This window comes from Poecilia formosa, unplaced genomic scaffold (genome assembly GCF_000485575.1).
Source record: "Poecilia formosa unplaced genomic scaffold, Poecilia_formosa-5.1.2 Scaffold68, whole genome shotgun sequence".
Lineage (NCBI taxonomy): Eukaryota > Metazoa > Chordata > Actinopteri > Cyprinodontiformes > Poeciliidae > Poecilia > Poecilia formosa.
The window spans coordinates 151699-178676 of NW_006800007.1; the positions used below are offsets into that span (position 1 = coordinate 151699).

The 26978-nt window shown below is 35.8% G+C and overlaps 1 protein-coding gene across 2 annotated transcripts in view; it reads right to left on the reverse strand.

Moving 5' to 3' along the window:
- Positions 1-12139: 12139 nt before the first annotated feature.
- The window catches only part of htr4 (5-hydroxytryptamine receptor 4), a 90316-nt gene continuing 75477 nt past the window's right edge, over positions 12140-26978 (reverse strand). The window contains exon 6 of one of the 2 annotated variants that reach the window (XM_007555034.1): positions 12140-13498. In XM_007555034.1, the coding sequence (XP_007555096.1) occupies positions 13411-13498 (88 nt within the window). In that variant the 3' untranslated portion in view covers positions 12140-13410. The remainder of the gene's footprint in view (positions 13499-26978) is intronic. The other variant, XM_016672931.1, reaches the window with a different exon arrangement.

Here is a 26978-nt window from a genome sequence, read left to right on the forward strand (position 1 = left end):
CACACACACACACACACACACACACGCGCACACACACACACACCATGCTTGCTTCGACTGAAGTGACAATAAAAATGTGCAAATAATCCTTTAACGTCTTCAAAAGTTTTCTTTCGAAACCACCTTAGATAGGCTCCTGTTTAATATCAGCTATAGAGAAAATAAAACCAAAAACTGGGACATCTTGTCTAATCTGCATGAATAGAAATTAGTCTATATTAACGAATGAAACATGAAGATATAAATGCAGTTTTTTTTCTCAGAATTTCAGGCATGCCATATAAAGACTTATAATTTTTCACCTGGAAGTAAGAAGAGGTTATAATATTTAGAAGGGGATAAATCTCACTGCAGGTAGTTTCTGCTCCCAGAAGTCACATCTGTCCCCAGCAGACAACCACTAGCTACATATTAACTAACAAAACAGTTTTGTAAATATGCCTTACATGAATTTCCTTCTTCTCGATCAGCCTGACATCATCCTGACTGCGGTGCTGAAATGAAACCAAAAAGCTGAGGGTGGGTGGCTGGGTTTTGCTGTAGTCTGACCAAGAGTTTCTAATTTGATTATGCGTTAAGATTTTAACTCAATGAACAGAACACCAGAGAGTCAGAACTCACTGCCAAAACCACTGATTTGGCATGCAGTCAGGTAACTGAAGCTCCACATAATAAACAGACCAGCTCAGGAATTCATGTTCTGTTTATGAGCCACTGTGTTGTTCTGTGGTTTGGGATGCTTTCATGTCGAGTCTTAAGATGACCCACAATAAGAATAAAAACTCAATTTGTTTTATGAGTTCATAGGGAGAAATGATTCACTCTGTTTATTCTGACATGATTTAGAGGAAACTCCAGCTGTCCCAATTTGATGCAAAGCCCTAAATTTGTAGTTTTAGAAACATTTTACCTTTTTTTAAAAAATAGCTTTCACTTGTTTTCTTTGTAAGTCATTCCTTTATTTTGCTGCATGAAAAAAATAAGGAGAGACTGAGCACCTTTCGACAAAGTTTCATTTATGACACATAACTCTGAATGCTAGGTGTGGAGCTATCAAAGAAAATGAAAACATTTTTATGGCACCTGCCATATTTACTTGCACACCTGATAAATACAGACTGAAATCCTCAAAACAAATTGTACCTGGGGAGGCTTTGCAGCACTATGTGCAGCAGTGCTCTAATTCTCACTTTGCATGTCGGAAACATAAACCAACATCATTTTCTATTCTAGTTTGTCTTTTTCTTGGAGGGTTTTTTCAGATTATGAAGCTTTACAAATATCTGCTTCATTTTAACGACATGCTCTCTTGTTTCCCCAATTTGAAGAAGTGGAGTCATTGTCTGTAATTGATGATACAATGTCTCTAATAAATAAATAAAACAAATTAAAAATACATTAATATTTATTTCAATGTTTTAAAATTGTTATAAAATAAAAGTGATGTTGTTACAAACAATGTTTACACACCTAACCTAAATAATAGTATTTATCTATTTTCATTGCAATGCTATTATAACTCTAGCATACTTATTTAGTTTAAAGCTTTTTAATTATACAGTGGCAGTGGGTTTGCAGCATCCATGATGGCTTGTTTTAGTCATTTCTTGGTTGCTTCTGTGGAAGTTTAATTCCACAAATAAGTTTGAAACAGATGCTACAGACCTCCATTGTTTCCTCCACAGACGTTTTGGAATGAGTCAGCAAAACGTCAGAGCACCAAGATGTATGAAAAATGTCTAAATGAGATTTCAAAGAAGAAAGTGAAATTTATCATAAGAATTTATCAAGAGCCAGGGCCACGGAGATGCTCCTTAAAATAGCAATTTTAACATCTGGAACACAAGGAAGAAATCAAGAAAGCACATGTAGAGAAGATGAATAAAAATAAGGAATTGCAAATCAAGGTTTTCTCTCACATTCCTGGATCATCTTTTCCTGCTGAGAAAGAAATCATTGTGATTTATTACACCTGCTGATGCTGTGTTTTCTACTTGCTGCAGATGGTGTTTTCCATAAAACCTCAAACACACATTCAGCCAAGCAAAAGACACTCACACACCAAGATCCCACACCATCTACACACATGAAAACCTTCTTCAGCAATCATTATTTAACATAATTACTTAGCCTGAACCAACAGACGCTGAAAATAAATGCTTAGATTCAACCAGAAGGAAAATGAATATCTGGTGAAGTTGAACACTGTGGAAAATTCGCCCCTTGAAAGATGCTAAGTAAAAACATATTCAGACAGTTATGATCAAAAGCTCCTAATAAACATACCAAAACCTACAGTAAATGTTAGTGAGACCTTTACTGTATGTACTGTATTTTTTTCCAATATTTAATTTCAAAACAATGTTCATTAACCAACTTAGTCTAATAAATTATTGGCTCGCATTGAGTTACAAAAACAGGAAAACCTTTAATAGCAGAACTTCAGACTCCTATCTATAACTACAAAGGACACTACAGAACTCTCTGTGTAGTAGGAATTCAAAACAAACATTATATAGTGACAAAAAGCACTATATTTAATTATATTGATCTACACAATAATTAACCAGATAAAACGAATAACGGCAATTGAAATCAAATAACCAAACAAAAAGAACAAAAAAAAAACACAAACAAGGAAGTATACATTACAAAACAGAACATCGTCAATTGGTGTCACGACAAAAATGAAATTAATTAGGATATGCTTTTTTTCCCCTAAACTTGTCAGTTATTTTCTAATTTGAATCATTTTTCTGTTCTCTAATTAATCTCACATCACAGATATTTTGAGAAAAGGTGGAAAAGGGAGGGAAAAAAAAGAAAGCAAACAAAAAGAGAATAATTAAATAAAAGTATATACCAGAACAAAGAATAAATAAATAAATAGTAAGGATGAAACACCATGAGTCTTATTGTTTGGCTTCCTCATTTCCCTCCCCTGGTCTTTGCTTCCGCCATGGTATGGAGTATATTTTACTGAAATATTCCAGTTGGTTATTATGTATTGTTGATTGTTGCTCCATTGGTATCTGTTGTGTGAGTAGATCTAGCCATTGTGAGGAATTGATTTTCTTCCTATTTTTCCAGCTAAGCAGTATTGTTTTCTTGGCGATAGTCAGGGCCACATGCAGCAGGGTTTGGGTCTGTTTGGAGTTTAAGCAGACGGGAGGGGATCGTGGGATGTTGTGGCCAGAGATTTGAAAGAGTTTGGTGGTTGTTTCTTTCCAGAAATTTTGTATTGGTGGACAGAGCCAGAATGCATGGAGGTGGTCATCAGTCGTATCAAGTGTACAGTGTAAGCAAATGTCTGATTCTGTAAGTCCCATGAAGTGCATCCTGTGCTGTCTGAGGTGTGTTCTATGGATTATTTTATATTGTATCAACTGTATCTTGGTGTTGTTGGACATGTTGAAAGTGTTGTGACAGACATTATTCCAAAATTGACTTACCTTTAAAGTATTCTTTTACCATCAAATCAAAACTGCAGTTTATCTTGCAATTTCCACCGTCTCACTGAAAGTAAACTTAAGTCATAATTAGACTGTAATCTAATTATGCACCGATGGATGAGCTTGAGATTAGGGTAATGTCAGAGAGGCCTTCCAACCTCAAAGACTTGGAGCTCATCATCAGAAATAAATGGTTCTAAACACCGGTGGAGAACTGGGCAGCAATTATAAAGAGCTGTAACTTCTGTATTACAATGGAAGGTATAAATAAATTCTACATGCAATTCTTGTATTAATATTAATGTATTTTTTTTTTGAAAATTGTTTTTCTTTTTACATTGCTTTATTGTTTTTTTTTTCTTTTAGAAAATAATACCTCATTTTCTATCAGAAACAAACCTTTTGATTTAATGAAAATAACATTAAATCTAAATCTTGCAGGAGTATGAATCATTTTGGGTTCAACTGCAAATCGAGAAAATTCATGTTCCCAAAGTTTCTCCTTCCGAAATGAGAATTGGCAATAATGTCATTCACTAAAAGTGCAAAGTGTGTAAAGCTGATGTCCTAACATTTCCATCTGTAATTCACAAATTGCACCAAAAAGGTGGTCCTACTAAGTATTCATTAAGTGGTCACACTTTTCAGGTTTCGATTTCAGAAAAAAATAATATAATTTTCCTTTCACTTAGTAGTAAACATTCTAATTTGTGTAGTTGTATCATAAAAATTGCCTATAACGTACATTAGTTGTAACATCACAATATGAAAATGTTTAAGAGGCATGAATATTTTTGCAAGGCACTGTGATGCCATGACTGGAAAAAGGCACGTCACTTTTGTGTAAATAGAAGAAAATCTACAAGAAAATCTACAGCTGACCAGCTTTTTCACGTGAAGTGCTGTTTTTGTATTTTTTTGTTTTCAAGAAAACAGTGAAAACACACAGGAGGGTTGATGAGATCTCAGTCAGTTGTCTATGAAGAGTCTCTAAAATCCTGCATGAGCCACTTGTATTTCGCTGCTGTGGGTGGTCTCACAAAATCCATCTATTTCCTAGAGGGGAAGGAGTTTTGTCATTTTGGTGAGATTGAACTTGTCATCAACAGAAAACAGAGCGAAACAAACAACTGCTGTTTCTTCTCTTTTCTTTTCAACTCTCGGCTAAAGGCACACTCACCCATTCTGTTAGCCTTAAGCAGAAACAGAAAGTAGATCTCTTCAAATACGCATCTAGTTTATAGTTTATAAGGTTTACATATATGAAGAGAAAAAAACAATGACATTATAGCTTTTGACAAAAGAGAGGATAGGATTCATGTTCAGTTCTATTTTACTGCAGTAATTCCAGTTTCATCAGTCCACCTAATCTATAAACGCCACTTTTAAAACCTTCTCACTAAAAAAACCCTGACTTTGTTCCTTTATTTCTCACAATAATATTAGGAACGATTATTTGTGCCTGTGCTTTTCTTATCTGCCCATCACATGCACCACACTTGAAATGTCGTGCATGAAAATTGAGACATATCTCCATTTTCCCCCCAAAGCTATTGTCAACTTTTCTCAGCCTCCTCAAAGCAGAGCAATTACAGTGTGGGCTGTGAATGGTCTTGAGTGAAAATCCATCTAAAATGTTAGGCTAGACTTGGAATGATTTGCAGATGAAGGAATAATGACCCACTGTCAGTCTGTCAGACAGATTAGATGGAAATTTAAGGAGCAGAAAATCAAGATTGCCTCTGCAATTAATTCACTATGAGTGCTAAAATAATTTTCCTTTTCAGGTTTCTGAAGACATTAGAAAGCTAAGTTGCTGTAGCTTAGAAATGAGCTGCTGACTACAATAAAACTAATTTTAAATGTTCACTTTTGCTGTAATATCGCTGGATCAGCTGTAATACCGGCCACATTCTGCATGATCTTGTGTGATTATTATTTAAGTCTACAGTTACGTAGATAAAGTTTGAGCCATTTGAAACTAATGTTTTACATTCCTTCACTTTGAGAACAGATCTTGTGCCTTACCAATTTGAGAACAAAGTTGAAACAGAGTTACTATGTGTTGACATTTTATTTTACGGACTTGTTAAAAATAAATTATACCTTCTTTAACGTCTTGAGCTTTAGCATGCAAACAATTTAAAAATCATGTAAGTAATCCTATCAAGTACTAAAAAATGCATGTCACTTCTTTTTTTAAAATGTAATTGTATTTATATTTACATCTAAAATGTTAAAAAAAAAATCAGAGCGAATGAGTTGGAATTCAGAAATCAGTTAATCAGTTAATCTAAGCTACCTCGTCTATTGCTGATCTTTTCCACCTATCCATCTCCACACTCATGATTAGCCTTATGAAATGTGCTTCTTACTGCACCACTCCAATAATATAATCAGGTGAGAATTCCCACAGGTCGCTCTCCTCCTTCACAGTCCGTCTGTCTGAGAGGGATTCCATCGTAAGTTATTGCTAATTGAATACCAAGTTCTCACATAAGGAATTGCTTTCATCTTCTACGCCTCTGTTGTGAAAACTCAATTGTTTGGAGGACAGCGATGGGAATCATTTCCTCTTGTATACCGAAGGTAGACTAAACTAGTCTGCTTGTTTCATTCATTCACTCTTACTGAGTGCTGTGCTGTGCTGTCCTCCTCCGTCTTCTGTGAGGCTACAGATACCCAACTGGTGTGCTGGGTCTGCTGCGTGTGGCATTATATATATAGTATGAAAATCCATCTGCTTGCTATTTGCATTACAAGTTTTGCTTTAATCAGATTCTTTTACTCTTTTTGTTTTTCCTTAAAGAATTTATCAAATCAAAACTGCAGTTTATCTTGCAATTTCCACCTGACATAGTTTTACCTACAGATTTTTTTTTCCCAACTAAGACACAAAGAATCAAGGTTTTGCTAAAGGTTTTCTCAAAGTCTAAACGTGCACGATAAAGTGTGCTGTACAGTAGGTTTTCTGTGGTCAGAAATGACAGAAAAGAATAGGTGAATAAATTCAGCAGCACTGAATAATCAGAAGGGTTACCAAACAGAACCTCAGCTTTTAATGCTGGGGGGATATAATTTCATCCTCCACAAACTGTAAATGGTGGAAAATGTGAAATTAATTTATCTGTAGATTTCAATTAAAATGCATTTGAAATCCAACTTACATGATCTTGAATCGGTGTGAAAGATTAATTCTCCAGCTGAACCTGAGTGTGTATCAGAATGTGTTTTTTCCTTTACCAAAGGGTGACTTCCACAGAAAGATGTCCACAATCTGTAACCAGTTTAAACCCTCATCAAGAACGATTTGATCTTCCTAACTGAATTCATGTTATGTGTGGATTATGCTGCTCCCCTGATTTTACTCTCCTATGATCTTGTCATTGCGTCTGCTATTCTACTTAACTAATGTGCATGCCTTTTTATTTTCTTTTTTGTTTTATGATAGAGTAAAGCCAATTGAGTTTGCTTGTTAAGAGGAAATAAACAAGTGCAATAATCTAAATAAAACCACAGACATTGTTTCTCCTTTGTGTTATTCTATTCTGTTTTCACAGATGCAGCACATTCAGTTAATTACACTCACCTGTTCCTCTCTCCAGGACTGATGTCCCAGTTCAGCTGAGGACACATATCAGTTTTGCCTGATTTTATCCCTGATTATCTGTAAATTCCCAGAGCCAAATGTGTAATTCCTGGTCTGTTAGTTTGGACTCCAAATCCTGAAGACTCTGAGTTAATTTGTGTTTCCTCAACTTAAAGCACAGGTGAAATTACTCAAGTGCCAGAGTCCTGCATCTTTCCTTGGTTGAACACACCTGATTTAAATTAATGAGTTATTGTGAAACCTAGACATAATCAAAGACATAGTTAAGACCATTAACAAAATATATATATATATATATATAAAAAAACACTAGTTACCTAATAAAAGCATTGATAAATTAATTTTCTCAGTTTGCTTCATTATTTATAAGACTTTTATGTGCAAATCATGTACGGTGTAATTTACCGTACATGACAACTTGAGTTTGAGACTCAGACTTGAGTCACACTTAAGCTACAAAATGAAAAGACTTCAGTTTTGACTTAGACTTGTGGTCTAAAGACTTTTGCATTGAACTTGGATTCCTGATCTGAAACTGGAGTGTTAGTTACATGTATAAGGAAAGTTTCTATGTTAGCAACAGATTTCAGCTCTGACTTACAAAGCTCATCTCTGCAAACTTTAATGTGATTGTCAACTTGTGATATTAATGGATTATAGTGTGGTAATTGCATACAATATGTTCATGTCAGAGATGATAGATTACAGTAGCTGAATAAAGCTTTTTGAATGAGGTCACTGTATTATCCTCACACGGACAGCAAATGTATGTTTTGTAGAAAAAAAAATCCATGACATAATTTTACATTAATCACTTCAGCTGTGTGGCCTGAAGTTGAGTTATGCACCAATGACATAATGATGTACATGGCTGCTCTGACAAAGTACTTCATTTGGCTCAAAAGCAAATTTAAATGAGTTCTGGGAAAAAGAACATTTGCATAATGTAACTCTCATGCATTTCAAAAGCTCTTTTTCTATGACAGATTGATCATACATCATGATCAATGAAATATATACATAAATTCCTAAGTCAAGACAGAAATGAAAGAAATTCAATTGAGTCTGGATTTCCCCTAAGCCACATTTGGTGAATATTTTTAAATATCTACATACATTCCTATTGGATGCATGTCCTTTAAGCAAGTTGCAGAGGATCTGCATGTTTCTGTGGCTTCCAGCAAGCTTATGACATAATACTGGAAGATTAAAAAAAATGTAACACAATTTTTCCCAGAGCTTCCTGGTAGATAGAAAGAGATACAGTTCCACTGTAACTTGCTAAGGGACATTTACTCATATATTAGTGCAGTGGATCTATATACAGTATATATAACTCTATATGCACTTTTTTTTAACTTCAGCTCTAAATTCAACACCACTTTCTTTTTAATTGTATTATGTATTATCCTATTCCACAAATTAAGCTCTCTAAATTATTAATTGACCTGGGGGTATGTGAACTTTTCACCAGCAATGTGTCTGGATATGATGAAATATATATTAAAATCTAAACTCTCTTTATTTGGTAACTATGACTTGTTGAGTTATTTGTCTGCTTACTAATTTAAATTAAATGATTATTTCCATTTATTCTGTATCTGTAAAACAAAAACAAACCAAACCTGTAGGTAATGCAGATTCCTCCTTGGAGCCATTTCTGGTGCATACTAGAGTGATTGTCTGATTCCTGCCTTTAAGAGAAGAACTGCAGGGAGTGCAGCACATCTTTGTGATGGGAAAGTCACAACTGAGTCATCACTGAAGTCACAACATGAAGTCATGACTCATTCTCCAGGAAAAAAAATAAAATAAAATAAAATTTGGCCTTTTGCTTTAATAGGATCTCCAGTGCTAATCTTTAAGTTCATGAAGAGATGGTTCTTTCCAGGTAAACTGAAGATAAACACTTTAGGCATACAAACAGGTACCCAGTGAAGGCAAATATAATTTTTGCATTGTGAAACCAAGGTATTTTCGGCATAAGAGTGCAAGATGTGTTTGAATTATTTTGAGAATGCATGAGGTTTTTCTCTCAGAGAGTTGTGAAATGGAGTGTAACATGTTTTCCTTTCATCCATTGCTGTTAAGCATCTCTGTTAAGAAGCTGTCCTTCATGTGCGTTATCTTTATGAGATTTCCTTGCTGACCTGCTGATTTAATCTTTCTGAGAGCCTTCCTGGTGTCACGGTGTGTTGCAGAAAAGTGGAAACTGAGAGAAAGATCTCGCCTTAGTCTCCTCGGGTGAATAAGCCCTTTAATGACATTTTGATCAGCGAGGTATGTCTGACTCCAACAGTGTTGTTGAACCCACAAAAGACAGTCAACATCAGGCTTATCAGCACCTTCTTAGTCTTTAATTAGTCGAATTGTCAAATAGCAACAGAAAAAAGTCCTATACATTTCAGCTCCACGAAATAGAAGCTTTTTATCTCCTTGAAAATACTTATTTTGTGCTGTCAAAATAAACATGGAAGATGTCTGTAAAATTAATTATTAGTTTCTCTAGGACAGCTGTTTCTTTTTCATTTAATTTACACATTCAGAAAGAATGTTGAGGGCAAAAAAATACTTGTTTAGTAAGAAAGAAATCCCAATTTCTGAAAGACATTTTTACATATTTGTTAAGTTTTTTCTGCAAAAAAAAAAAAAAAAAAATGAGCAGGAATCCAACTACAGATAGATTGAATGAGATTTGTAGATAAAATATGGAAAACTAAGTTAAAATATTAAAGTTTACAATGTTTTTAATTTTTTAATTAAAAAAAACATGATAAAAAACAAATGACATATATGTTCACTAGACAATATTACAACATATTAATTTTTTTTCTAAATAATGCCTATTAGGATATAGAAAAATACATGTATTATCAAATGCTTTAGATTAAAATAAATTCTTTAGAAAAAAAATTAAGTGGCTGTTGATAAAAGAATGCAGGTCAAGTTTTATCTTACTTTGTAACATAAAAGTTGTATAACTGATTGACAGTAATAGTAATAAGTGATTACACTTACTGTTTCCTTTCATTCCACTACATGTTGCATAAGGATTTTCATATTAAATTAATCTTAACTTGTTAGCAGTATATTTTTAATTATTTCCGGTTATGTTTGAGGGTTTGATAATGCATCTAATTTCTCTAATAATGAAAAATTGTTAGTTTTGATGAATATTTTAGAGACAGATACAAGTCACGCTAGATTTAGCAGAAGGCGATGAAAACATAACTGTAGAAAAAAAAACATCCCTGCTCTCTATCAGTTAGGTAGTAAATGGTAGAACTGTAAGAAACTGTTAGAAACTGGTTTCTCTACTAATCTTACTAAAGAGGAAGATCAATCAAGTTTTTGATGTATTTTTACAAACAGAACAACATGGAGTTCTGCTGATCTTTTTAACAGGATTTAAGGGGATTGTTCTGCTCAACAAATGGGAATAAAGGAGGGATTTAGTTCCTTAGATGACTTTGGAAAGCCAGCCAAGATTCTGGGGAGATGCACCGATTTTTATCTTTCCAGGAAGAAAACTCTCAGACTTTGTTGGTTGAACACCACTCACCTCCAGGTCATCACATGAAAACCTTAAGCTCTAAGAATTATCTCTAATGAAGCAAAGGCTTTGAAGACTCAAAATGGATTTCACAGATCTCCTCGGTGGATGAAAACTCTTTAAAGTAGTGATAAAAATGAAGACTTTTCACCTGAACGTGTTTCCATTTAGAGTAACGCTGTCTTCTCAATTCCTGTCAGCCTCAAATTGCAGGATGACTCCTTGTATCCCTCACATGTTCTCTGGCTTGACCGGCTCTCCGGTCAAGCCAGTGATGTGTCTATTGCGTCTAGAAATTGTCTTCAATCAAGATCTTTAGTTTACTGAATTTCATTAAGGTAGGCGAGCATGAGCTTATAATTTTAGACTGTTGACTTCCCACACAGCATGAGGGAAAAATGCAGATATGTACACGCACTGCCTGACATTCAACCGTAACCTCAAGATGCCATGGAAACTGCAGTTGCTCTAGAGGGTTGCCATTAAATGGCCCAATAGAAAAGACATAATAGTCATTATTTGCCATTGGGATTTTTACGTCCTGTTTATATACAAATAAAAAAAATATGAAGTCATTTTTAAAATAACACCATCTGTTTGCATGTTGTCAGGTAGTTTAATTAAGTTTGCCGCCTTTGTTTAAAGATGTTTGTTGACCAAGTATATCCTGAACTTTGAAATGACAAATACTATCACTTTACACTTTAAATTTTAATAAGTTTTTATCAGGATTAGATGAAATAGGTTGACAAAATAAAGAAAGAACATGAAAAAAGGTTTTCAAAAGTGTGTTTTTCCATATAAAATTCTGAAGATTTTTGCATTTGTTTCAAGCTTTTTATATTTTGATACCTTAACATAAAATTCAGACATCTTCTCTAATGAATCCCTAATCACTGCTAATTTATGCCACCATGGTAACCACTGGAAAAGCATTTCACTATCTATTTTTCCATTCTTTCTCAAAATATGTATGAACATAGATTGTCTAAATGTTTGAAATGCTTTGATACCCTTTACTTTTTTGCCATTTGTCACTTTGCAATCACAAATCTAACAGATTAACTGAAATTTTATGTAATAAAGCAAAACATAATGAGTGCATGGAAAAGTATACATGGTTTTTAAGATGGTTTACAAGTGTAAGTTTGAAATTCACCATATATTTAACTGCTTGTATCAAGACCAAATGTACTAATGTTTAATTTGGTGAGAGTACTGCACAATTGTCTTCCAGTGAAAAATGGAACAAATGGATAGCAATTGATATCAAAGCTTTAAAATATTTGAATGTGGAGAAAGTTCCAGTTGCTTCATTTAATTTGATTCTTTGAAATCAAGAAACTATCCCAGAATGTCTTTCATGCCAGAAACTCTAGGGTGCAAATGGTCCCTGTTGTTTCTAATGACATGTCGTTTTCTTATAGCTATGAATGGCCTGTTAACCCCCCCCACCCGCCAGAAACTTTGACTAAGAGGTGAAGCATGTAAGGAAATGACAAGAAAAAAATGAAAGACCACAACTGTGTTTAAAAAAGGACAAGTTTGTATTATGAGTACAAGAAAACATTTTGCTTTAGTGTTACGTTTCCTTGAATAAAACACGCGGAAAGTCCTCCAGTACATTCCTTATCTTAACCTCCAAGGTGAGCACAGACCCAGGGGAATACATGGTGTGTCTAGAAGGAGCAAAGCATTGTTGGCGATGAAAAAAAAACACAAATCTCATACATACACATGAATCACATTATAGGAGGTGTATGCACACACCTGAAATCCACTCAAAAGCATCTCAAGAGATGCACAAACCAGCAAACAAACAAACAAAAAAACAAACTTGAAATGTAATCACATAACAAGAACAAGCACACAGTGCTCTAACATCGTTCAGAAATCTGTTGAATCATTCATGAGCAGCTTCCGTAGGTCATGGTCCTCTTAACTTTTTGCAGTGAAACTTAAAACATTCAGATGAGCGTGGGGAGTGATGAACTCAGGAGTGCTAGCAGTCTTTATAATAATGCACTTGGACCGTTTAGGTCAAGGATTTAATTCAGCCTTGGAAACCCTGTTTCCCTTTTATCTTGGTGAGGACTTAACAGAGCTAGGAAGCTTTGACCTCAGAGAAAAACTGTTTTGTTCCTGGAAAGGAAAACACATGTGATGTCTAATCAAAGACAAAAAACATGTTCTGGGCTTATCTCTTCTTGCTTCTGAAGCTCATTTCTCCCTACCTACACGGTCAAATACCAAAGAACAACCTTTAAAAATCTAAAGTAAAGTTTTTCTGTCACTAGAAAACAACCGGGAGCATCATAAAATAATCAGGAACAAGTCCAATGTATGTGTATGAAAATCACTTTGGCAATGTAGTTCACCTCTACAACTCCCCAGCACAGTAAATATTAACATCAGCTGAGCATTTCTCCCACACACTACACCACAACTGCTGGTTCTGCACAATACAAGATGAACACAGAGTGTGATTGGGCCAGCTCAGGCTCTGCAGTCCTGCAGATGAGAACACTAACACATTACCCAGCATCAGAGAAACGTTAAGCTGGTTTCAAGCACCCTGCACACGAAGAGACCTCAGAGAAACTTAGGTTAAGTTTTGACTGAGCTGTAAATTCAGTGGCAGTGCCTCGCTCATTCTCCGGATCCCTACAGTCCTTCCTGGGATCCGAGTTGCAGTCCCACTCTGAGTGTGCGAAGGCTGCTGCGTTCCTTTCAGGACTGCGCTGACGCTGTGAGAGCCAAGGCCGTTGGAGTTGTGACTGTGGGGTCGCTGTTTGTCACAAGCAGGACTCACGGGAGCCGATGTTTGTGTGCTGAGACTTCTTATTCTGCTCTTTGTGATTCCCGTTGTGAAGAACAGAATACCTGAGTGGAGAAAAGGGAAGGGAAGTGATGGGACAAAGAAAAATCACAAAAATTAGGTTAAAGAATGTTTAATTAACGACTTTTCAAGGCAAAAAAGTGAAATCCAAAAATAGCTACCCATCACAACTTTCAGAATATTTTTATGGGAGATGTCTTCTATGTTCAGTGTAGTAAGAAGTCCTTTAAATTATTTAAAAAAGAAGAGTACATGAAGAGAAACGTGAACGAGAGAAATGCCTAGAGTGCTTCTCTGTGCTCTCATGAATAGAGTAGTCACTTCTGACACTCCCTTGTGCTTTTTATTTTATGCCTGTCAAAGTGTGTTACTGTAGCTTTGGCATATGGCTGAAAATACAATCTAAATTTCTTGCTTTGCTAAGTTATGTTATGTCTATACATAACTTCAAATCATCCTTTCAATTTGATATGTACATGTGCTCTGTAAGCGCGCTGATCCACACTCGGACAGAGGTGGACTCTGAAAATTATGACAGATTCAGATAACAACCTGTACATGTCATCTGAATCTCAAAAGATTAAAAAAGTTTATTTATTTCACTAACTGAAATAAAGCTCATGTCCTGAGCTGACAATACCAGCTCAGGACATGAGCTGGTATTGTCACATTTTTGTGTTTAAATAGTTTGTTTTTTAGGATACAAAGATTTAAATATTTACAATACTGGAACATGCATAAACTTCCTGTTTTGTTTTATTTTATTGAAACTTGCCCACATTGCCATATAATTAAGTTCCAGAATCAAGAGGGTGTAAATGATGCTTGAATATGTCATGAGATATTGCTTCAATGTCATTGTTACGCTGATGATTGTCAAGTCTGCATTCCTTTGAAACAAATATTCTGACTCTGTTAAACTTTCAGTTTTTGAGCTTCTATGATAAAACGACAGGTCATATTATTCATCCCACATGGCCTTTGTGACACCCACCATGTTAATATTTGCTCTTTGACTCCACATTTGAAGTCCACTGCCACTCAAATCTGTAGGAAAAAAAAGCTTTCCCAGCTGCAACAAATTGGCCAAATCAAAATAATTTTGTCCATGCATGATTTTGAAAAGATCATTATTGCCTGCCTTGATTATTGTAATGCACTATATTTCTGGGTCAGACTGGCTGCCCTCTCTCGAATTCAGCTTGTCTAAAATGCAGCTGCCCATCATTCTTGAGCTGCCTGCTCTTCACTGGCTCCCTTTGTGCCACAACACTGATTTCAAAATTAGATTTTCATTCTTAAAATGTCCCAGTGGACTTTCTCCACTTTATTTTTCATATTTGCTTCACCCATACTCTCCTTCGCAGACTCCAAGGTCAGCGGACCAGCTGCTCTTGACCGTTCCAAAGTTCGGAGGTGATCAGGTTTTGGCAGCTGCAGCCTTGAAGTTGTGGAACAAGGCAGGCTCCTTCAGTTTTGTCTTATTTTTTGTTTAAAACTCATCTTTTTTACATGGAATTTGACACAGCATGAGGCATTGTTCTTTTTCGTGAGTTGTTGTAATGTCTAACATTGCTTTTTGTCTGTTTTTACTTTAATTTCCATGTTTTATTTATTTTCCTAAAATACATAACTTTGGTTAACCATTTGTTGTTTTGAATGTGCTTTATAAATACATTGGATTGGGTTCAGAAATAAAGATTCCCAAATCTGGATTCAGTCATGATGTAAGAAGCAAAGTTATCTGGTCTGCTATGTACCAGAAAAGCTTAAAACATTAAATGCTTCCCTCTGTGAAGCTTGTAAAACAGTCAGATTCAAATTTAAGTATTTGGCGTGTGCCAAACTAATGGCTTAGGGAAAGAAATTGAATCTGTCAAAACATACATTCAGCAGAAAACAAGCACATAGTAGAATTTCTTTAGAACAAAACATGTCAAGAGAGCTTTAAGTGAAATATGACAAAAGAAAATTGGTATCTGTAACAGGCCTTACAGATCTGCTAGCCTCAAAACATTTGTATTAGAAATGTGCCTCACAGCACACAGGCATGCTTACATGTTATTCTACACATACAACATGAATGCTGGAACCTAGTTTTTTGCTTTCTGTGTTTGTGGGGGGGTCAGAAAGAGCTCACCTCAGGCTAAAACCATTACAAGCTGTTTAGACAAACACCCCGACCAAAGACACTTCCTGCTGCCAAACTGGCCGTGAAATACACCTTTCAGACAGCCACCAACATTTAGGGCTTTGCTGAAAGAAACAGACTTCAGATTCTCACCGAAGCAGAACACAAAATTGCTCCCACATTGCAGCGTTAAACCTTTAAACGGCTTCACTGTTGTGCTCTGAAAGTGAGCACACTGACGCTTCAAAAAAACTCAGTCACAATCAGTGCAACTGCCAGTAAATTTCTGAAATGCTTCAGCTGAGCTTTTGACCAGATGCATGTATTATAGCTGCATTCACAGCAACATGTAATACGTTATGTAACTCCTGAAATATAAGGGATTAGATTTTTGTTAATTTAAAAACAATTGCTTTGACAGTGTGTTAATCTGTAGTGTAATGCATTTAGCAACATTGCAACAAGCTCAAGTGATTCTATAAATGAAATGATGCAGTGATCTGTTCTGTTACAACCAGCTGAATGGAAAAAAAACCCACATTACTGACCCAGTAAGTCCTGCAGAATCAAATTTAATCCTGTAGTTACCGCTATATAGCCACGTGACTTTTAGAGGTCTGAAATGAACTCATTGAGTGGGAAAATAGTGGCAGTGGGTAGGTGGTGTTGAAATTGGTAACATGAAATGTGGCAAAGATTTGCACTCTTTTATGAGGTTTTTGACTTATAAAATAGTTCAGGACAGCAGGTGTAACAACACTAACAAGAAATCTGTGGATTGCAAAGTGGATGGGAAAAAATCTCAACAAGAAAATTCCCCTGTACTAACTGGGCTAACAGTGTCATGTTGTGATTTTTACTTTGTATTTACATTCCTGGGTCACTTACTATTGTTATATATGTATTGTAAAAGTAGTTACACCTTTGTATTAAGTTTCTTATTTCATGCATTTTTTAACTCCTTTGTTAGTGTCACACCCATTCCCTTTTCTTCATCGGTCTGTGGTATAATTTAGCTCCCTGCATGTTCTCTCTGAATTTATTAGTCTATTTTTCTCTGTTTCCCTGCTCAGCTCTCTCCCGAAGCTGTTTTGCATCTCTGATGTCTCACCCATCCCCCACGCCTTTCCCACTCAGTTCCTCCAGCCTAGTGGCAGCAGCAATTAGTGAACACCTGGTAGAACTGTGAGTCTGATGAGGGATCTACTTCTCAGTCCAACACTCCTAAGAATGGATGTTAATGGCGAAATGGAGAAACACTGTTCTGATGACGTGCTGAAGGCGGATTGTCGGAAAGAGCAGGAGCTCTTTCAATTTCAATTGCTAAGCCATATATCTTTTAAACTTTGTTTGATTTGTACAGCATTTTTATAACAACTGAAAGTAACATAACTGCTTGATTCTGCTATAAAATCAATTAGTTATGTGCCTGGAAAATGCATAATGCTGCTTCTTTAGAAGAAATTTGTCTTTGCATAACAGCCATATCTGACAGCATGAAATTGGTCTTCAAGAACACTCATCACAACAACCATTCTTAGGAGCACTGCAGCTTGTATGTCAAGCTCAGCAGACATGTAATTCCACCAGATGTTTGCAGATTGCTGCTGCCGCTAGTCTGGAGGGGCAGTGTGGTGAAGATGTGGGGAATGGCTGCTCTGTGAGGCAGAAGCTCGGCTGGGGACCGATATCAGCAGGCGTTAAGGCACCCCCAAACACTTGCCATGGGAGTTTCAAGGATTCCTCAGATGAATGAGTCAAAGCAACATTCAGAGTGTGTTTGATGAGGGAATGACATTAAATAAAGCTCAAAAAAGTCAATTTTACATTATACCCCCCTTTTAAATTCCTCAGTTCACTATGCTGCTTCCAAACTCTTGTCAGCACTTTGACCCTGCTTCTTCACCCAACATGACAAACATAAATTGCTTTCAATACAGATGAGGGGAGTCTATGACTTGACAGAGCAGGGCTGTTTTGGTAGGAAAAGGGGGACCGACACACTATCATTCAGGACCTGGGTCTCCAGGATACAGAGTTGCCAAAAAACCAAAACCTAAACTTCAAACTTCAGCAAAAAAACAAAAAAAAAAACAACGAAAAAAAAAACAGTGAAAGCATAAGTGCTATCATATGTGTACATGAGCAATGCTGGGTACAAAATTTGGTTAGGACACTACATACAAAGACAATGTGTAGTCATTTGGAGCATATATTTAATTTAATACTTGGATCAAATGAAACTCCAAAGCAGAACATGTGGCTGGATCCGTACAGTGTTTACCCGTGGTTTTATTTGTACACAGCTGAGCCAACAGGCCAACTGGCAGAGCAAGAGACAGGATGGAGATTTGTTTAATGAGGCCAGAGGAGAGACACAGTGAGACAGAAGGCCCGGATCACAAGCAGACTAAACAGTTCTACATATTTCAGGCAGCAATGTGGCAAGCATTCATCTTGATGAAGTCTCGCTGATGAAGACTTTGAACGGTCTGCACAGCAGACTCTGACATCTGATGCTACATGTGGAGGAGGTGGGAAGTAGAGATCTATCTGTCTGTTACAGCAACATTACCTCCAGATGAGTGTTATGTAATTTTAAAGAAAATTGATAAAAGGCGATTTTAAACCTGAACCATATAATCACATATTCTGGGCTCCTAATGGCACCGATTTCATCAGAAGCTGTGTGATGCTCTTCATTGAAGCATTGGTTTTACATTATTCATTTATTACATTATTAATTCTTGAAGCTGTTGAGATGCAGCCTGGCATTTATTTAAATGCAAACAAAGCACAATATGAAAAAGTCTTTATTAATTGTATACACTGAGGGAACAAGACTTTCTTGAAAATGTTTAGAGGTTTTATAAAATGGAACTTGTGATGTATTTTTAGATCATCATCCAACTATTTTCAAAGGATTGTTTGGTTTAAATAATTCATGAATTAAGTAGTTGGACCACTGTTGTTTATATGTGCAGATAGTTTGTTCCATTTTTTGATTGAAACTATAAAAAATAACATCCTTGTTCTTTGAGATCATAGACCGTGCTTTAGCACAGAGATTCCCAAATAGGTTTCAGCTGAAATGTTGGTAAATAGTAGATAACAGCAGAAGGATGATGCATTTTTCCTGTTCTGTGTCAGGTCTTAATCCAAAAGACAAAACTTTTCGATGCACCTTCTTTTAGATCTGACACTTACTGCTTTGTCCACAACCTTTCTGATATAATCACTATCTTAAGCACTCACTATACAACATTTTATCCTGAACTGTATTGAAAGTGAGTCGTAAATGCAATCAAGCCCAAAGGAAAACTTTGAAAGGTGTTCAGAGTCTGAAGAACAACTGACAAAAACAACCTGAACAGATTATAAAATGAGTTCTGACTGCTTGGAACCAAAACAGAAATAAATTAGGTGTGATATTCTTTTAAAATAGCTATGCTATCTGTAGCAATGATTTTGTCATTAAGGAACATGGGTATACTTTTATAGAAAGAGGAATGTAGCAGAGCATGGCTACAGCTAATAAGGGCATGAAGACAGAGTCCTTAGAGCTACAGGAGAAAGCAGCTGGACTTCATTTGTTATAACATGTTTAAAAGAAATGCAAGTGATTGAAAAAATCCACCATTTTTATTCAATTGTAAACTACCTATGATGTTCAATATTTTGAAAATTACAATGCTATTTCTCTGATACATGCAGACCCTTATTAATGAGGTGGATATGGATCAACCCTTCAGTAACTCTCCCAGATTACAGCAAATGAGTGTGAGAGTCTACAAATGTAAGTCCCAAATGTTACTACTTTTACATCACATAAAGGGCTGTTCTTACTGAATACTGATTAAAAACATGTTCGTTCTTCTTAGTTAGTAGTGCCATGCAAGTAGGAGAAGGTTTTAATCATGATGGTGAGAGTTGTTCTTAAACAACTCTCACCATTGTTTACATGTAATGTTTACATGTAATTACAGTAACCTCAAATGTTAAATTGAGGTTACTGTATTACTATATTGCAAAACCATTTTAATATAAAATGAAGAAAAACAAGAAAAATAAATGTTAGTCTTGATATCATTTAACTAACATGTATTATTTGACCCACACAGTCATAGCAATCTAAATAAAATCTGTTTTTTTTTTTTGTTTGTAGCCTCATTCCTATAAATATCCATGAACACACAATGCCCTCTGGCCTGCAGCGTAAGCTCCTCTTTAATATATTGGATATATTTGATGAAAAGCTAAAACATTTTAGAGGTATTATTTTCTTCCGTGACATGCAAAATTAAAAGCAACAAAAGCAGGCAAGATACATTTACGACCTGCTCAACTTTGCATGACACTACCTAGTGATATAATAATCTGTCTCATGTCAGATTTATTGCAGTTCATGCATAAGCTTCATAGACATAGGCTTTTTGGTCCTCTCGTTCAGCTGCATTAACCTCAGGATTAACCTTCTGGAAATGAAACGCTGAAGCTCTTGCTTAGTCCGTTCATAAAGGAGATCTTAACAGAGTATGATTAAATGGTAAAAGTGCTCCTGGAGATGCTTAACCAAGGTTAATATATGGGTTAATGCAGTGGGAACACACAATGGGATAACAATCTGACCAGATTAAACATGGCAGAGAATTTCCATATCTAGACAAGCCTAAATATAGGATTCACTGTAAAACAAATACGTTAAAGAGGTAACAGGCATGTCTAGATATGGAAATTCTAGACATACCTGAATTGGTGTTTGTCATTACTATTTTTTTTATTTAATTTCAAATCCATAGAAAAGTCCATGACTTTTAGGAAAAAAAAAAAAACAGAAACACAACACTTGTGGTTCAGCCAATGTCCTGTTATTTTACATTTAAATTTGACCCTCATACTTTACTTATTTCATAAGCTGTTTATGGTTTCAAACTCTAAATTTCAGCATCACAGAGTTGAGATTTTATGTTACCATATCGACTCTATCCTGAGTGGATCAGAGAAAACGGAGCCCAGCACAATCTGGATTCATTTTGTGTGTGTGACAAACAGCTGAGGCTTCAATCCATGCAGACAAAGAAGATTTAAAACCAGAAACACGAGGCAACAGAGCTGTCCACTCAACCTGCAGTTTGAAATGTAGTAGCTAATCCCTAAACAAACAACAAAAAATACTTTCCAGGATGGTTATATTGAAAGTCTGTTTTTCTTTTCAGTCCTTCACTCTTCTGATTAGCCCTCTGTCAAACTCCTCTGGTGATTCTGGTCCCTCTCATTCAGACTATGCTACTTTACCAAATGACATGAACCTCTGAGGTCCATCTTGATATTTTAATTAGAGAACAACCAAGATGTTCATCAGAGAAGAGATGTGAGGTCAAGTTAAGCCTCCTATGCTGTATTTTAGCTGCCTGGGAACAGATTTACAAATGTGAATCCTGAACTAATTTTGAAAACAAATCTAACTGAAAAAAGCAACATAGAAAGTCTTCAAAGCTTTACTCAACAGAATACACAAGTTTAGTGATGTAATTTAGGGTTATCCTCTCCTATACTTCTGCTTCATGCTGTGTTAGAAACGACTCTCTCACATCCTCTATGCAGTGGTTTAGTTTTTCAGGTCTGAATAGACTAAAGCATCACAATCAGAAAGCTTTTTCCGTCTTTGTCTTTTTTTTTTCTTTTTGCCTTTGTGTTGTTAGGTGTGTGTTGTTGACCAAGAAAACATTTAAGAAACAAGTTAAGTCTCTCAGCCACATAGTACTTGAAACAAGAGCATCTTACTGAGAAACGAATTCACATCCTGCTGTGATGCTGATGATAGGGATGAAGGGGAACAGTAAGTACAAAAGCCTCGAGTTCAAGAAGAAAAAAAATGATGGCAGAAGATAAGTGAAAAGAAGTCTGCTTGAAGTGCAACACAACAGAAAAATATGTATTTTGACAAAGAGTTTGGCAACTTTTAAGAGATTTGAAGAAAGAAAGCATGTATAGTTGAAGCCAAGAGTGTGTGAAGTGATTTGTCTTAAAGGTATTGAGAAAAGTTTGCAAGAAAGAAGGTATGTCTTGAGAGCACAAATAATTATATTTAAAAGTACCATTACCTCTAAGGAAGCATTATATCAATGTCTTAGAAAAATAAAGAGTTTGATTTTCATGTTTTTTGGATATGGGAAGAAGGTCAGAAAGAATCCATGCATGGGGACATCATGAAAAATTCATACAGAAATAAAACAGATCGGCACAGAAATCCCAGGACATTCTTGCTGCAAGCCGCTACCAACCATGCAGCCCATAAAATTATACTTTTTATTCCAAAATAGTGCTAACCAACACCAGATACCCTTAAATAAAACAGAGTCTCACAAGTCATCTGGTCCTTTAATCTTAACATAAATACAGCTGTTCTGTGAAGGCTTCAGAGACACAACTTTAAACCAAAGGTGCTCCAGTGAAAGTAGAGCTGCATTTTGGTCAATATGTGGTAGAAGAGTAACTCTGCATATCAGTATCAACATGGAGAGGGTAGCATGTAGGGACACTTTACATCACTATAGAAAGATCATTAGGTCAGAATTGATGGGATGTCGACTTAAAGCACAGATGTCTGCTCTCTGATGTTAATCATAGGACAAGTATAGAACAGTAAATCGTTTTAGTCAGTTTTCATTGTATATTATAAGATGATTCCTGCTTGGTTAAGTAGTGCAGTACTTACTCCCCAATTACTGCTGAGCTTTTGGTCCCACTTATCTTGCCGATTTTCCTACTCCCATGTTCCATTAGAAATCAAATAAACTGCAATTTTGTCCTCATTTTAGCAGTTCTTCTGCTTAATCGTTTGTCAGTGAGTGAACATATTTATTTTTAGATGATTTAAAATATAGTTGACAACTGAAAAAAAGAGTCTGGATTTTCTTCAAGGTGTCAAAAAGAAATATGGAGAATTTAAAACAGCTTACTACTTCAAGCAAATATTATTTGATGATCTTTGAAGCCACAATGTTTCGCTCTCGAATCTAAGTTCAGAAAAGGATGAACTTAGACTTGAGTCTAAGTATAAGCAGCTTTTCTGACAAGTACTACCTGAAAAATTAAGGAAAGAGGACTTTCAGAAAATGTAATCTTTCTGGCAATTTTTCCACCTCCACTGTTTGGTGAAGCTGGTCTGGAAGGATGTCAAAAACCATTAAGGAAACCTTGGAGATTTATTGCTGAGGCCAAAGAAACCAATCTGCAGCAGATAAACTGAGAAAGTGAAATACCAAAGGAAAGCCGCAGCACAAGTCTGTGTTATTTTCCCAGTGGTTCAGAACCAAGAACGTTTCATATATGGTTTGAGGAAGGAAGTTTTTCATTGTTTTCAAAACTTTGAACATTTTTTTGTTCTAAAAAGCTTAGGGCTGACATCGGAAGACTCAAAAAAACATTAGCACCTGAAAATATGAAGTAAACACTTAAAGCTCATGGTTAATTAGTTGAATTTCTGCTTCTGTCTATCTCTGACAACGTACTGTAGCTTCTTGCTGCTTTATGAGCCCTTGTCATATAAAGCATTACAGTGCTTGGAGAGCGCTGATTATTGCATTTTCCATTCTCACTTTAGTTGTTTCATTTTCCCCAAAACGGTCTTTACAAGTAGCTCCTCTTTTAAGCCAGACAATTTTCACTCCACTGAAATTTATTGCTAAGTTTATAAAGTGTTGGCATTTGCTGACATTGCATTACAGTATCCTTAAGCTTAAAAAAGCCGATTAATTCTGAAACCATATAATTTCATGATCCAAAATTTAAGATTGTTGTTTTTTTAATGTCTGTGATTTTAGTGAAGTAAATGCAACAAAATTGTTCAATCACCTTTCTTCAACTCCAAATATTCAAAACAGACTTGGGGAAAAAAGTCCAACCTTCACCAATAACACATGTTTACTCAGTTTTTTTGTTTGAATTAGAGAGCCGTGGTAGGATCACCTTTTGGAAAATGTAACCAAAGAGGCTCCAGTGTTGAGTCTTTGGAGTGACTGAAAATGGATAAGCTTCACAAATTCTAAAAGCATTTTGACTTGTTAAAAATGATGTAAAAAGAAGAAAATCAGAAAAGTGAATCTGATGCAGTTTTGCTCTGCAGAGCATTAAAAAGAGGAAACAAAGGCAGGGGGGAATCCTTAACAACTGAAAGTTTAAAGCAGCGCTAAGAGAACGCTCCTCTCAGCCTGAGCTCTTCATCAGCATGTAAAACACCACAGCCCTTTCTCACCTTCTTCAGCCATTATAATCAATTGACAGCTAAACTCCCCACTGAGCAGTGTGGAAAAGCAGCTAATTTGCACAGTGTTGCTTAGTTCAAACAAAAACAGTCTTATTTGGTCAAACAAACAATTTAGACAGACAAATAAAACCGAGGAGGCATTTTGAAACCCTGGTTTTCTGGGGTCATGATGAGGTAAAGCATCAGATGCATCAAAGTGTTTGAGCCAGGTCAGCTTGTCATTTCTTCCTTCCTGTCTTTGAGGAAAAGGTTTTTGGCTCAGAGGGATCAGTTTGATGGCGTCCAAACTCCACTGAGACTGATGCTGGTTCTCAACACTGTGATAAAATTAGTGAGCAAAAGAGGGGCGTCTCCAGCCATACAGTCAATAATAAAACTTCCCTTGGTGACGTATCTTATGTTTAGGATTGGTAAAGGCTAAACTATTCCTTGTAGTTAAGCTTAGACAGGTACCAAGGCGTACTAGCTACCTTTATCTTAACTTTCTTTAAGTGCTTCTTGATAAATTACACTTTCTAATAAAACGTACATATTATAAAAGACTGATCACACACAAAGCGATGTATTTCAAGAAATTATTTATTTTAATTCTGATAGTATATTTATTTTCTTTTGTTACTTGTATGGAATTATTCAGTAACAACCAGTGATGTAAAACTGATTAGCCTTCACATTGCCCATTGCAAAGCAAATTAAATGATAACATTTAACTGTGATATATTGAATTAGAAATGCAGAAATGTTAAGGATTTTTAAAGTTTACGCTGCACATTTTTTGGGGGTTTATTTATTTCTAAAAACCTTTAATAAGTAATCCATAACTTGCAACATGCTATATAAGGCAAATATATTTACATGAATAAACTTGGACATATCTGCATTCGGAGCAATAATTAAAAAGCTTTAAACTGGAGCTGTGACAGACGAGGCTGAATGAGGTCCCAAATTTATCTTGCCACCACACAGTGAGCACGATGGTGAGAGATATAAAATACATTTCCAAAGCTCATTGCTGTAAACTGACATATTTTGGTCACAAACACATCCATTTTTAATACTATTTTCATACTATTTCTTCATCACATTTCCCCCACTTCAATTGTGCTGAGCTATAGCTGCTCAACCACAAGTAATATAAATCATCTGTGGGTATTGAGGGCAGGGGAAGTCCGTCCAAGACGTCAAAAATATTATTGCCATGCAGAATTAACATGAAATATGGCTACCTACCAAATACTGGATTTAACCAGTCCTTTGCAATTGTGATATTGCACACATTAATATTGCAAGTGATATATTGTCCAGCTCTACTCTACAATCATTTTATGCAAATTATGCAGCACTAAGGCTGAAAACATTGAACAGTAGTTTGGAAGGCAAAAAGCTTTTTTTCCTATTCATTCATTACATACATAAATTTGTGTATTTGCTAAATACTACATATATTTTTAGAGAGATTGAGCATTTTGTTCAAAATTGACTACAATTTGGCAAGAAATATTCCAGATTTTTGTGGGAAAAAAAATATGTTTGTTTTTCCACACCATTTCTGCTCAAAAATGTCACTGAAGATGACTATTTTTTGTGCTTTTCTATTCCTCAAAAATGTATTCCTCAAAAGAATGTGCAAATTATTTACAATTTTCTTTCAATAAGAGTCTGTAATTATTCTGATTTAACAGTTTTTTTTTTTTTACCAACTGCCTTTATACCTTTCACCTTACCTGTAAACTCCCATTCTGAGCAGGTAAAACACTTAATGACCTTTTCTCGGTAGTGAACACTGACTTGCAGTGTTGAGGTGAGCAGCACTGAGGCTGAAAACACTGAACCTCCTGTTCTGCTTGTCTCAGAACATTAATCCGGGTTTCTGCCTGGACACATTCACAAGGGCACAGAGGTGAAATCTGCAGGACTCCAGGGAACACAACACATGTGCCTGCTTATGTGTAAACCATGCAACATCTGGGCATACAACTGTCAGAACATGAGTGTGGGAGGTGAATTCTCAAAGAAAAGATACTAATAACACAGAGTTCAAGCAAGCAGAGCAATAATAATGTCATGGTTTCTTTGTGTGTCTGAGAGTGCGTGTATTTTTTCGGACTAAGATCGGTGTACTGCTGGATCTCATTTGATTATTTCTGGATGGCTGATATCTGGATCACAGCGTTCCTCAGCTAATTGCTTACATGACTGGAATGACAAGAAATTGCCACATTGTGTGTGTTTGTGTATGTGTGGAGCTGAAAGTACACAGTGTGCCACATAAGTATGCCAGTTGTATGTGTGTTTTACAAATGGACCAACTTTTGTGCACAGAAATACAGCCATCTGTCTGTATACAAATTACTCCAATTCTTCTGCAGTTTCCAATTCTCCACTCAGTAATATCGTTTTTACTTTAAGATACTTTATCCTGCTGTGGGTTTTTCCCACATGAAGGTCTGACCTGTTCTCATTCGTAGTGTGCCACATGCTGCCATTTTATACAAGTCAGTGGTGAACTGCAAGCCTGGTTCTAGCAGATCTGACACTAGGAACAAGCAGTGTCTGACTAACAGTGGATAAACTCCACATTAGCAGGCAAAAAAAGGATAATGCAGAAATAACTAGAAAGGGTCATGGCTGACGATATTTAACTCAAACCAAAGTTAGGCCTCCATGGAAACCAAAAAGCCCCTAGAAAACTTGTGCATATTTTTATCATGCATAATTTCCACCTCCAAGTTGTATAAATGTGTCCATTTATTGAATCCACAATGTGAATAACATGTTGAAAGCAGAAACCCAGAAATGATTCTTCTTACAAAAAACACCATAAATTTAGTCTCATAAAACCTATTTAATTTAAACGAATAGTGAAATATTAATAGTAATAATGTAATAGTAACAGTGATGTCCCAATAGTACTATATAATTTAAAACTCTTTAAATTTGCTACTCTGACAGCCAATTAGGAGTACAGCATGTTTAATTAAAAGACCAGATCTGAAACCGAATGAAACATCATGACAACTTGTGTCCTAACCCCACCCAGACTGCCACAGCATGTTTCACAGTGCACTGATTATACTTCATAACAGTTCTCTTTAAAATAGAAATAATGAACATCTGTGGAATG